The following is a 13,880-nucleotide window of genomic DNA, read 5'->3' on the forward strand; positions in this document are numbered from 1 at the left end:
TGCTGGTATGTTTTGGATCATTGTCCTGCTGCAGAACCCAAGTTGGTTTCAGCTTGAGGTCACAAACAGATGGCCGGACATTCTCCTTCAAAATTTTTTGGGAGACAGCAGAATTCATGAATCCATTTATCATAGCAAGTCTTCCAGGTCCTAAAGCAGCAAAACAACCCCAGACCATCACACTACCACCATCACACTTTACTGTTGGTATGATGTTCTTTTTCTGAAATGCTGCGTTACTTTTCAGGCAGATGTAATGGGACACACACCTTTCAAAAAGATCAACTTTTGTCTCATCAGACCACAGAGTATATTCCCAAAGGTCTTGAGGATCATCAAGATGTTTTCTGGCAAAATTGAGATGAGCCTTAATTTTCTTTTTGTTCAGCAGTGGTTTTCATCTTGGAACTCTGCCATGCAGACTGTTTTTGCCCAGTGTTTTCTTATGGTGGAGTCATGGACACTGACCTTAACTGAGGCATTTGAGGCCTGCAGTTCATTGGATGTTGTCGTGGGGTCTTTTGTGACCTCTTGGATGATTCGTCGCTGATCTCTTGGGGAAATTTTGGCTGGCCAGACACTCCAGGGAAGGTTCACCACTGTTCCATGTTTTCGCCATTTGTGGATTACGGCTCTTACTGCGGTTCGCTAGAGTCCCAAAGCTTTAGAAATGAGTTTATAACCTTTTCCAGAATGATAGATCTCAATTAATCTCAGTTAAGTTATGTTTTAACAAGGGAGGCACTTTTTCCACACAGGACCATATAGGTTTGGATTTTTTTTCTCCCTTAATAATAAAATGTTTCTGACAAATCAGAAAACAGGAAGGGGGAAAACACTTTTCCCCATCACTGTATCTCTCTCAAATATTGTTCACATATCTATCTAAATCTGTGTTAGTAAGCATTAACAATTCATAATTCAGCCACCTCACAGATGTCGTATATCAAGGTGCTGATTAGGCAGCATGATTATTGCACAGGAGGTTGGCTAAAATAAAAGGCCACTCCAAACTGTGAAAGCTGTTCAAGCAATATTCTTATAGTAATTCCTGACCTCCAGCAGTGGTGGGATGTCCTCGACACTGAAGGCATCTAATAGACCTGAGCTGCTTTGGTAAGTGGGGCTGCCACACAACTCCACCTGAACATTGACTGGATCAACGATGGACAGTGCTGTCTCCTGCTCACTGCCAAGACGGCACGAGAACACCTAGGGGTTGGACAATGGTTCAGAATGAAAGCTAATTAATATATGCTATAATACGGAGTATTTTTGCACTTGTGTCTTGTATCACTGTACAACAGGATTTGATAAACTACAGCACCAAACTCTGGGAGTTGAAATGTTTTACAGTATGTGGTAGCGTGAGAGTGATAGAGAGAGGTGTCACCTCTATGCCAGCAAGGCTTCCAGAGAAAGGTCTGTCCAACAGACGAGGCTTGTAGGTGAGGACAGTAGTGCCTTTGAGAATGATGGCGTTGGTATCCAGGCAGCTTGAGTCCTCTACAATGACAAACTCTGTGCCTGAATACAGAAAGAAAAGTAAGACTGAACAACAGGTGCGCACAAACGTGTTCCACCGAGGGCCACATACTGACAAATCAAAGAATTCGTGGTGGGGTGGGGCATTTGTGTATTTTGTAAATCTAATGTTGTTAACATGTTAGACATTATATATCCAGTCAAACCTCTGCATTTATACGCCCCATTTTTTCATGGAAAATTTTCTGTAAAATTCTGCCTTGATTTTTGTACACTGACAAAGTAGTCCGTTTGCACTGTACTGTATCGTTCCGTGAAATCGAGTACCCAAACAAAGCAACTCATGCATTGCTGACTCACTGCATTTTTTACTGAATGTACTCAGTAATCAACTAAATAACCAGTGGCCAAAAAAGGTTGCAAGTGCCAACAATTTGATAAAGAAGGCGAGAAATATTTAATCAAATCTTGTCAGTATGTACGGGAAGTCCGTATTAAAGCTTTTTAACCTGCTACCCCCGCTAGATAATTTTCCAGGCATGTGCTGGCAGTTAGGTGCCACATGGCAGACATGATTGTTTTTGTTTTGAAAGTATTAATCTGCGATTTTTTATAATTAGTGTTGTTAGTATTACGAAAGAAGGGTAAAATCACTTCATAAAATCATTCTATAAAAACATAAAATCATTCTAAAATCATTACATAAAATTCCATAAATAATTCCATAAAACAAAATTAAAAAAAAGAAAAAAATAATTAAAAACGAAAAGTGCAGGTAAAATACTTTCAGTTGTCATACCTGCAGTTGAATAGAAGTGTTTTCAACTTGGATTTGAACATTGCCAAAGTTGAGGATTGTCGCACATCTTCTAGAAGACTGTTCCAGATTTGGGCAGCATAACACTGAAATGCAACCTCACCGTGTTTAGACCTGACTCTGGGCACCCGCGGGAGACCCGACCCTAAGCTTCTCAGAGCCCGAGATGGTTTATGTGGTGCTAACATGTCAGAGATGTACTCTGGCGCAAGACCATGAAAAGACATAAGCAAGGCTGTTGTAAAGTCTATTCTCTGAGCAACAGGAAGCCAGTGCAGACACCTGGTTCTAGTCAGGGCTCGAGCAGCAGCACTCTGGATGTACTTCAGCTGCAACTGCAGCTATTTCCATTTCAAGTTTTTCTTGTTACATTATGCATTTTTGCTCTTTTTTTAAATTTTTGCTTTAGTTTTCTTTAGTTTAACTCTATTTTTAGAATGTGCCGCTGGTCACTTTGGACACCCCTACTTTAGTAGGGGTCACAATTAAAACGTGACAAGATTTCCCGTTCAGAAAAAAAAATGTCTTGTGCGCCCTTGGCCTGGAAGGCCTGGATAATTTTGCCGATCTCAATATATTGCCGTGTGCATGCATGTGTGTTTTCCTCATCTCCCGCCCCCAAACAGGCAGGAAGAAAGTTCACTCTGTGTATTGGTTTCAACACCTTGGCGTGTTTGTTGCATAGAACAATGGCATGAACGGAGTGAGCCCTTTTGTCAGTCATACAGTCTCTTTGTCTCTGTGGGTGGAGGCAGAGCCGCTAACATACACACAAAGTGCAGAAGAGTGTAACGTAGTCAAAATTAAATTAGTAGATTGCAATATATTGTCGTATATTTAAAAATATTTCATTGTACGTTTCTTAAAAGTAAAGCTAAAATCTTGTCTCGTCTTGTTCTCGTCGACCCAATCTCGTGTAGCTTCTTGTCTTGTGAACTGAGTGTCTCGTGACACCCCTAGCATTTAGTAATCATCAAAATAATATTCATTGTGCATATTGTGCATTAGTTGTCCATTATGTAAGAGTGGACAGATAGCAGGTATCAGGTGTGCTTCTAAGCCACGAAACACAGACTGACAGCAGAATAAGGTCAAGGCTCTTTCCATATGCAATGCCAATACATACAGTACTGTAATAATTGTGTACCAATATAAAGTTCAAATTACAAAAAGGAAACATGACAAACTTATCTTATAATGACAATATTGCTAAAATGCACTTTGAAAATTTTCTAATATCAACCTCTGATGTTTACTGCCATGTTTACTGGTTGAATTAGATTACAATCTTGATATATTCAGGTGGCTATCTCTAATGTGCTCATATCCTGTGAAGATGTAATTACATGAAACTGCAACTAATACTTTCTATCGTTTAGTTAATAAAGTTCCATGTTTGGAGGCGTTAATATTATCCTGTTAATGACTAACCTGTAACATTGACCTTGACCTCTAGGCAGCGGTTGAGAGTAACGGGCACCGTGGACCTTTTGGTGACCACACCACTCTTGACCCTCTTTGGTATGGTGGTGATGGCAGCAGTGCTTGGTCCCAAGTCAGTGCCGGCGTTACTTTGACACTGAATGTTCTCGGCACCACCTGATGGCTTTTTCACTGGCATTTCCAAGAATTCCTGCACAAGCCGGAGCCAGTCAAAGATGAGAAAGACCCTTAAGTTGTTCAGGACCACCGTAAAACAGGACGATTCTCGTGTGGATCTGTTGGAGGTTGGACATCATTTTACCAAAACGTTCCTTCAGTTCATATGTATGTAAACATACAAATCTCCAGTTTTACCTGTAATGCAGTTCCAGTTGCAGAGACGCCTGGTTTGTGCCAGTTTTTGAAGGCTGGAGAATGCAGTCAAATACATTGCGTCTGGTACCGTCAGGTCCACCAGTGCTCTTGTACTCTCCAGTGCATCGAGTGTCATATGCAAGCAGCGAGTGAGATACCAAGTTGACAGACTTGGATCCATTGGAGAAACTCTCAAAGAGCAGTTTGGATTTCATGAAGTTAAACCTGAGGCAAATAAATAACAACAGCTAAAGACTATTCAGTACATGTTAAAGCATTACATTTTAGGGTAATGTCTCAAATGATGTAAACCATTATGAATGCAAACAGAGTGATGATTGGCCTCAAGAAAATACAATAATTCACTTTTTCATATGTAGTTAAGTCACTAATTATTCATGCCCTGGCCAAATTTTGAGTTAAAGTGCCTTTTTTATTTGCCGAATCTTTTAAAAATGGCATAAAAGTGGCAAAAGACTATAAGACGTTGTGTTAATTAAGGCTGTAGTGTCCAATTAGTCAAATGTTTTAATCAGATTAAGCATAGTTTTCAAATTAATTAATAGGATTAATCCCTATTTGCAACTATGTCTGAAGTATGCCGATTTTTACTGTATTTTACTAACAGAAAGATAAATGCCACCACATCTCAGTAGGATTCAGGTCAGGACTTTGACTAGGCCACTCCAAAGTCTTCATTTTGTTTTTCTTCAGTCATTCAGAGGTGGACTTGCTGGTGTGTTTTGGATCATTGTCCTGCTGCAGAACTCAAGTTGGTTTCAGCTTGAGGTCACGAGCAGATGGTCAGACATTCTCCTTCAGGATTTTTTGGTAGACAGCAGAATTCATGGTTACATTTACACAGCAAGTCTTCTTTTGGGGTAATTTTGGTTGGACGACCACTCCTGGGAAAGTTCACCACTGTTTCATGTTTTCGTCACTTGTGGATAATGGCTCTCACTGTGGTTCGCTGAAGTCCCAAAGCTTGTAGGGACGGGCATGTAGGTTTGTATTTTTTTTCTCCCTTAATAATAAAAAGTTGCATTTAAAAACAGTTTTGTGTTCAGTTGCGTTTGTCATTGACTAATATTGAAATTTGTTTGATGATCTACAACATTTAAGTGTAACAAAAAGTGCATAAAAATAAGAAATCAGGAAGGGGGCAAACACTTTGCACCACTGTATATGATGTTTGGAATTGCAGTGCTGTTGATGTGTTCACATCAGAATAAAGTTAATAAAGTGCGTCGGAATCTGTGGGGATGCTACACACTGCCACCGTCTGCTGTCATAACAGAGAGATGGGGCTTGCCATGATGCACATGCTTTAATTACGCAAAAAATGTTAATGTAATTAATGAAACCAATTAGTTACCGCAGTTAGCCCTAGTTAAGAGATATTAATAATAAAAGAAAACACTATTTTCTATACTATAGTTTGTTTGTTTTCATTATATATGTTGTTCAATGTCCAAAATTATTCAAACCGCTGTAGATTATACTAGAAGTTATCAGAAGAATGGTGCTTTTATCTCCTCAAAGATGTCTAATTAGATAATGGATATGAATAATTTTAATCTCTCTAATACAGACACACACAGACACTTTCTTGTGTCACGTGCATGTAACTTAATTTGTACGCAGTGTAGTAAATAATTAAACAAAATTACGTTTATTAAGTAAATTTAAATAATTCTTAGAGAACAAAAACAGAACTATTACGACCCACCTTGCTAGTGAGCGTTTGTGTCCACTGGATTTACTGCTTTCCGTGAGCTCCAGACTGACATCCATCATATTCACCAGGATGGACAAGTTGGTGTAGACGTCTCCACTTAACACCGTCTGCAGAAAAACAGCCTAATGTTATCTTTCCTCATCTATTATTAGCTTTAAACTGTGCACATTACAGTAGATATAAGTTACTTAAGCTTAAGTGTGTCTGAGTCCACTGTCTTACATAGGTGCTGGGGTCCTGCAGGTTGAAAGGTCGCAGAAATTCTTCAACTGGCTCGCCAAGATTGTTCTCCAGAAGCCCTCGAATCAGCTGGTAGTGCTCTGGATCCAGAGCACACTGTACTGATGAGAGGCTGCCGTAGATAGTCATATCAGGAACTGCATGGCTCAGCTCTCTGGAAATATCAAGTAACCCAAGCAGATTAGTTATTGATGCATTTTAATTGCTAAGGAAATCCTGGACGTCACTTCCAGTGTATTTCCAAAGCTACGCAACTAGGCCTGTCACAATAATTGAAAAATCGATTAATCGAACGATTAAAAAAAAAAACAGGTAAATAATTATGACACCCCCGATAAATTGACACGTGCATGTATGAGTGTGTTCCATCTGCTCGTCTCTCTGTGTCACACAGGCTGAATGACAAGAGGGTTCACTCTGCATCTGTCTGTGTGCATTGGTTCTTTAGTGGAATAAACGGAGAGAGTGGGACCTCATGTCATTCAGCCTCTTTGTGGAGGTGGGGCTACTAGTGAGTGGGTACAGAGTGTTTAGCAGTTAGCTTTGTGAGGCAGCATACGCTAACATGAATGAAGGTGCAGAAGCAATGTTTTCTGAGGCGAATGACAAAGCCGACAGTCCCAGCGTGGGAATATTTCTGTTTTAAACAGAATGAGCACGGTGAGTGCATGAACACAGACGACCAACACAGACAGTTTTCTCAACTGGGAAAAAACAAAAATTCCGATGGAGGTGCCTCGGGCAGCATAGCCTTTGTACCGACAGTCAACACAGACATTGTCACTGACTATATTGCAAAAACATACATACAGGCAACTACCATGTCAAGCTCATGGACCAGACAGGCACACCATACACTACACTTGAGTACCACCTACTGTTTCAAATGTAAAATAATGGAATTAATGGAAAAAACGGTGTAAAAAATGTTGTCGATAAAATAGATTATCAATGAAAATTTGTAACACAATTATCAACCAGCAAAATTTATCGTGACTGGCGTATATGCAACCCTGTAGCATCATCAGCCTACGGTGCATTGCAGCACCAGCAAGATAACCACAGTATCTATACAGAAAAAGTAATGTGAAACACAATAAAAACTATTTTTCAACTTCAAATCATCTAGTCGAGATCTATAAGGCCTTATGTGGCATTTTCAGGATTCTACTAATGAAAAACAGCGTTGTTACACAAAAATATAAAAAACTGAACCATCATATGCTGAAATATCTTTGGAGGTTTCTGCAGTCTGTATATTAATGCATGGATTATGAAAGGGAGTGTGAAGGTGGGTGTCATGTGAAGGCGGCCAATACTTTTGTCCATCACGTGGAGGACAGCAATACCACATTACTCAATATTTTTCTGAATACTGTAATTATTGTCAATGTACAATGGAAATAAAGTATGACTCACCTGTCCAGGTTGCGTTCCACTTTAAGCTGGAGTCGGCAGCACTCTTTCAGCAGGTTTCCTCCAGTCCGACGAACACAGTATGACGGGAAAATAATGTCTGAGATTTCAGTGGAATTACAGCCTTTCTCACACAAAGAGCAAGGCAGACGTTCTGCAGCAAAAATATCCATTTGCTGCAGATCCAGAGCAATGCAGTCCAAAAGACACACATGGTCTTCTATAGGGGGAAGAAAGAGAGCAGTTTACAATTACGCATATAGAATGAGCGCTTTCTTTTAACTAACTAACTCACTAACTAGGGACGCTTACCCGAGGTGATCGGGTCTGCCCCGTCATGAACTCTTTCAGGCTGTGGGCTGCCATTAGTCCACAAGTTGAGGCTACTGGGGGGTGTTTTAGGCTGTTTTTGCTCGTAAGTCCACCCTGCTGCATTGTGTGTAGACTCCTTCTTCAAGAGAAAACAACAGTACAAAATGAGAAGTTTAATGTGAAAACTGGGTTATGTGGTCATGCCAATGAACAGGTGAAAAATCCCTTAGGTTGGTAGTCATTAAAATGTCAGAGCCAGCTTAACTGTTTTATTTTTTTGAAATATCCACAAAGACAAAACAACAGTAAAGGAAAGGAGGGTTCGCCTGTGGCTTTTGCCTTCTAAATCTTTGAGCAGAGACTGAGGGCAACAAAAAAACTGTTTGCTGCAGCAAGGTAGACACTGTGGAGTATGAACAGCAACAAGGCAAAATAACGTTAGCATGTGTGTTTATTTTTGTGGCTCATTGTCACATACACTCAAAAGTTAGAATGAAGTGACAATGCAAATCTTGACCAATAAGCGATGGCCAATAATGGTTTATGTCACTCATGGTGTCAGCTCATCAGTTCCTGGAAATAGTGCCTCGTCTATGCAAAATTTGTAGCTGGTTTAACCATTACTGTCCAGTCTGTAATAACCAACATTTGCAGGTATCTTTTCTAAGTTTGTCTGCTGCAGTTGTCATTCTTCAACACCACCCACAGCTTCCAAATGCAACTGTGCCTTTATGTATAGTTACCAGCACAGTCTTTTCTGGCTAATTAATTATTTGGAATGCAAAATAATGATCTCAAGAACTCAAGAATGAAAAGCAGGAAAGGTTAGAAATACACACATGCACATGGAGGATTGTGTATAAAGACGTCATGCAAGTTGCACAAAAAAACGACCAAAGCAGCAAGCACTTTTGGTGTGAACCAGCACCGTTCCTGCAACCAGTCCCAAATTCCCTACCTGTTTTCATGCATCAAGTAATTTTCTATGTTGGTAAATCCATCATTGAAACAACATTGCAGTAGGGGTCAGTCGTGAGTTGTTATTCGATGAAATGCTCGGATCAATGGTTGGAGAGTATGACTCACCAGAGTAGGGAAAAAGGCATGTGCCATGGTGAGTTTCTCTACCTTGTCTTGGCAGGAGAACGTGCCACGAGCCCCAGCAGGCAAGAAGCAGTTCTCTAGCTTCAGCTGGCCAAGGTTTGCCACAATGACCCTTGTTGAACTTGAGCTTTCTGGGATGATTATTACTGGGGCACCAGCCTCGATATCCAGCAGAATCCTGGATGCCCGCTGAGGACGGTCCCTTATCTGCAAGAAGGGCCAGGACACATAAAAGGTAAAAAAGATGATTGGAGACCAGGCACTTAATTGACACAGTAAAAAATGATTTTTGAGTCTCTAAAAGAGAGTATGCTCTTAACTCTCTGAGCTCTCTGTTATGACATTGATGCAGGGTGTAATGGTGCAGTTCCTCACGGTTGAGTGTAGGAAGGCCACGGTTCGGTTCATTTTGTGTACAGTAAGGGTATTCCAATAAATAAATTCTTGAACGCAAAAAAAAAAGGAGACGCAGACTGCAAATGGTCCACTGTCTCAGTCCTCCATGGCATGAGTTTGACACCCCTGCGCTAGTCTTGCTGGGGCTGCACACTTGTGGAGATGTTCAAATACTTCTGCAGCTCACCTTTCACGGCGGTCCTAATGTGTGCACCCCCAGGCTTGTGGTAGTGCCCTGCACGCCTTTTATCTCCACTACCACAGCAAATTTGTCATCTTTCGCGGGCGCTTGTTTTTGATTACCAAGTGAACGCATGATGCAAGAACCACTTTTGTCTTTAACTTTTAATGCGCATCTGTATCGAACTAAGGCTCCGTACCAACAAATCAGAATACATGTATCATTACACCCCTAGTTTACACTGTACTTCATATGTTCACCTTGTCCCATGTTAGTTGTACTTACGGCTTGGCCCTCCATTGCAGCCCTTTGCCTGCCAAGGACATCTTGTAACTGTGTGAAGTGCTGAATGAAGGCCACCACCTCAGCCTGGAAGCGCTGAGTATGAACATACTGTACTGAGGCCATCAGAAGAGAAACTTTAATGTCATATTGTCGTTCAAGGTAAGGATCTGGTAGCCCATACCTGAAATCAAGCAAAAAACAAAGGTGACCAAATGCTCACAAGTATGTAAGAACTATATACAGTAGACGTATTGTAGCAAAATTTTTTTTACTTACTTATGGATATTGAAAATGAGGGCCTCCCCTCCACGTGTGGTGAAGCGTTCACAGAAAAGATCACCATGTGGTGTCAAATCACTGAGGGACAAACTTCCCAAACTGCCTGTCAATACCAGGTTGCTTTCTGAAATGAAGGGAATGACATGTTAATTGTGCACATTACAATATTACTACACTATTACAATCCAGGGTGTCTTCATTTCATGATTTTCATACACACCCAACATTTCCAGATGTGCAGATAATTTGATTACACTGGCTCTGGCGAGCTCATTGCCTTCCTTGTTTAGTACAACAGACAAAGAATGAACCTGTGAAATAAACCAGACAGATTTGGCCATGAAGCTTTCACCTTGATATAGCGCACCTGTGAGGTGGGATGGATTATCTCAGCAAAGGAGAGGTGCTCACTATCACAGATTTGTGAACAACATTTGATAGAAAGGGTAATATTGTGTATGTGGAAAAAGTTTTAGATCATTGAGTTCATCTCATACAAAATGGGGGCAAAAACAAAAGTGTTTATATTTTTTTCGAGTGTATGTGTGCACCCCCTTCAACTAATATTTTTGTCAAGGCCCGTTTGGATTGTACTAGATTAAACAAAATTTGGACAATTGTCCACTTATTGATTTCAATTTTTTTTCCATGTTTGTCACACTTAAATGTTTCAGATCATCAAACAAATTTAAATATTAGTCAATGACAACACAAATAAACACAAAATGCAGTTTTTTAATTAGGCTGAAAAAATCCAAACCTGTGCCCTTTGTGACATAGTGGTTACCCCCCGTTAAAACATAACTTAAGTGAGATTAATTGAGATCTGTCTGAAAAAGGTTATAAAGCCAATTCTAAAGCTTTGGGACTCCAGCAAACCACAGTGAGAGCCATTATCCACAAATGGCAAAAACATCAAACAGTGGTGAACCTTCTCAGGAGTGGCCAGCCAACCAAAGTTATCCCAAGTGCACAGCGGCGACTCATCCAAGAGGTCACAAAAGACCCAACAACAACAGCCAATGAACTGCAGGCCTCACCTGCCTTAGTTAAGGTCAGTGTTCATGACTCTGCCATAAGAATGAAAATGGGCAAAAACAACCTGCATGGCAGAGTTCCAAGACGAAAACCACTGCTGAACAAAAAGAACAATAAGGCTCATCAATTTTTGCCAAAAAACATCTTGATATTCATCAAAAGACCTTTGGGACAATACTCGGTGGTCTGACGAGACAAAAGTTAAACTTTTTAGAAGGTGTGTGTCCCATTACATCTGGCGTAAAAGTAATGCCAAATTTCAGAAAAAGAACATCATACCAACAGTAAAACCTGGTGTAGTGTGATGGTCTGGGGATGTTTTGCTGCTTCAGGACCTGGAAGCCTTGCTGTGATAAATGGAACCATGAATTCTGCCGTCTACCAAAAAATCCTCAAAAAGATATCCGGCTATCTGTTCGTGACCTCAAGCTCAAACCAACTTGGGTTCTGCAGCAGGACAATGATCCAAAACACACCAGCAAGTCCACCTCTGAATGGCTGAAGAAAAACAAAATGAAGACTTTGGAGTGGCCTGGTCAAAGTCCTGACCTGAATCCTATTGAGATGGCATGACCTTAAAAAGGTGCTTCATGCTGGAAAACCCTCCAATGTGGCTGAATGACAACAATTCTGCAAAGATGAGTGGGCCAAAATTCCTCTACAGCGCTGTAGGAGACTCATTGCAAGTTATCGCAAACACTCGATTGCAGTTCTTGCTACTAAGGGTGGCCCGACCAGTTATTAGGTTTAGCGAGCAAATACTTTTTCACACGGGGCCATGAAGGTTGGGATTTTTTTTCTCCCTTAATAATAAAAAGTTTCATTTAAAAAACTGCATTTTGTGTTTAGTTGTGTTGTCGTTGACTAATATTTAATTTTGTTTGATGATCTGAAACATTTACGTGTCACAAAACAAAAAAGAAGGAAGGGGGCAAACAATTTTTCACACCACTGTATATATTTGACGGCATAGAAAATGAATGAATGTATATACCTGTAATGTCAATCTATTGTCTGTCTCACCTCGCATCATCCATCCATCCATCCATTTTCTATACCGCTTGTCCTGACTAGGGTCACAGTTATGCTGGTGCCTATCCCAGCTGTACCTTGCATCATCCATTATCCCAATTATATGACTTCACTTTACCTTGACATCAAGTTTGGTGTTGACAGAGTCGTTTGTGTCTTGCTCAGTGATGTCTGATTCATAGAGAGGATGTCCTGGCACATATTGAGGGGAGCTGGCGGGCACCTTCATTGCATGATTATTAGCCGTGGAACCAATTCCAAAGAAATCGAGGATGACCACCCAGGTTTGCAACGTGATTAAAACGTCCAGGCAGTTAAAGTCAATATCGATGCTTCGCCCCACACTGCCATAACGGGTTTTGAATTCTGGGTGGCTCTGGTCTACCAGCAACACATTGATGTGAACTAATGACTCATCAAATTCTGAGGTCGGCTGAGGGGAGGATGACGGATGAGTTGGGGAGGGTGGTGGAGTGCTGGGACAGACTGGATCCTTCTTTGTTTTGCGATTACTTGCTGAAGGAGTACCGGGATGCCTCTGGTAGAGCTGGAAGACATTCTGAGCTTCTTCCATATGAGAAGGCAGAGAGCGGGGCATGTCTGGGTACTGGACATTGGATGCTGATGGACAGCTATGAGATAGGTACTCCTTTGGACTGAATGTCGAAGGCTTTGGAGCTCCATGGGACACCATTAAATGTTTATGCTCAGGATTTCGCTCCAGCAGATCCTCCATGAGCAGTGAACGCAGAATTAGCTGGACTTCTAATAAATGTGGATGCTCTTTGGTGATGTCTCCCTCCAGGTCACGGAAGTGAAGACTGATTAAGCCTTGGGAGCCCTGGGTCAAGTCAGCACTGAGCTGGACCTGCAATTCTGCAACATGCAAAGTTACTTTCAACTGAGTGAAAGCAGGAGAGTGAGGACTTGGCTTTTGGGACTGCAAAGGCAAAGGAGAGGAAAGCAATGAGTGTGACAAGCTTATATAGGGAGGATCCTTTGCAAACAGTCCTCCGTGGGGGTCAGGAAAGCGGTGAGGCCTGGTGGAGGATGGAGTCGGAGGTGGGGGCGTTGGTGGTTGACTTGGTGTAACTCGTTGCTCCTCAATGAGAAATAAATTATCCAGTGTCTGGAGGACCTGTTCATACACAGCCTTGCATAGGAACACCTGCAACCAATGTGACAAATATCAATAGATGCACTAAATAGCATGTATGACAAGAATTCTGAAGTTATCACATCTTGACTGCATTGTTTTTTATTACACTTTGCATATATGCATATTTTCTACTCCTATATGGCTTGTAATCATCATAAATCATCCTGGAGGTCTGATAATAAAGTGAAACTTCTGCATTAAAAAGCATAGACGTTTGCGTGGGATATTGGAATTTAAAAAAAACAAAAAGTTTAGTTTACAGTTAGACAGAAATCTTGTTCAATTCGATGAGAAGGAGGCAATTAAAGAATAAGATACTAGCACAGAGTTTTCCAAACTTCAGCGTAAGATTACAACAAATTGACTTATTTTATTAGAGTAGTCCATACCTGAACAGGTTTGACAAATTTCCCCTCGACTCTCAGCAATCCCGTGCTCTTGCATGGCTCTTTGCAACTGAGTAAGGTAAACTGGATATCTTCAGCAATGGGGGACTTCTCCAGGGTAAACTGCATAGTGGTGTCTTTTAATATATGGAAGGCTGGATGAGGGAAAAAAAGGCATTTTAGTTAGTTTAGTTTGAAGTTGTGTACGTTGAGCG

The 13,880-nt window shown here is 41.0% G+C and overlaps 1 protein-coding gene across 5 annotated transcripts in view; it reads right to left on the minus strand.

Moving 5' to 3' along the window:
• The window catches only part of vps13d (vacuolar protein sorting 13 homolog D), a 53,869-nt gene that overhangs the window by 23,141 nt on the left and 16,848 nt on the right, over window positions 1-13,880 (minus strand). For 4 of the 5 annotated variants that reach the window (XM_054773850.1, XM_054773860.1, XM_054773879.1 and 1 more), the window contains exons 21-34: window positions 13,669-13,820; window positions 12,239-13,288; window positions 10,271-10,361; window positions 10,048-10,174; window positions 9,772-9,952; window positions 8,934-9,116; window positions 7,806-7,944; window positions 7,497-7,713; window positions 6,060-6,231; window positions 5,829-5,944; window positions 4,100-4,324; window positions 3,734-4,020; window positions 1,394-1,527; window positions 1,057-1,212 (exon numbers count right to left, since the gene is read on the minus strand). In XM_054773850.1, coding sequence (XP_054629825.1) covers window positions 1,057-1,212; window positions 1,394-1,527; window positions 3,734-4,020; window positions 4,100-4,324; window positions 5,829-5,944; window positions 6,060-6,231; window positions 7,497-7,713; window positions 7,806-7,944; window positions 8,934-9,116; window positions 9,772-9,952; window positions 10,048-10,174; window positions 10,271-10,361; window positions 12,239-13,288; window positions 13,669-13,820 — 3,230 coding nt within the window. The remainder of the gene's footprint in view (window positions 1-1,056; window positions 1,213-1,393; window positions 1,528-3,733; window positions 4,021-4,099; window positions 4,325-5,828; window positions 5,945-6,059; window positions 6,232-7,496; window positions 7,714-7,805; window positions 7,945-8,933; window positions 9,117-9,771; window positions 9,953-10,047; window positions 10,175-10,270; window positions 10,362-12,238; window positions 13,289-13,668; window positions 13,821-13,880) is intronic. The other variant, XM_054773870.1, reaches the window with a different exon arrangement.

This window comes from Dunckerocampus dactyliophorus, chromosome 1 (genome assembly GCF_027744805.1).
Source record: "Dunckerocampus dactyliophorus isolate RoL2022-P2 chromosome 1, RoL_Ddac_1.1, whole genome shotgun sequence".
Classification (NCBI taxonomy): Eukaryota; Metazoa; Chordata; class Actinopteri; order Syngnathiformes; family Syngnathidae; genus Dunckerocampus; species Dunckerocampus dactyliophorus.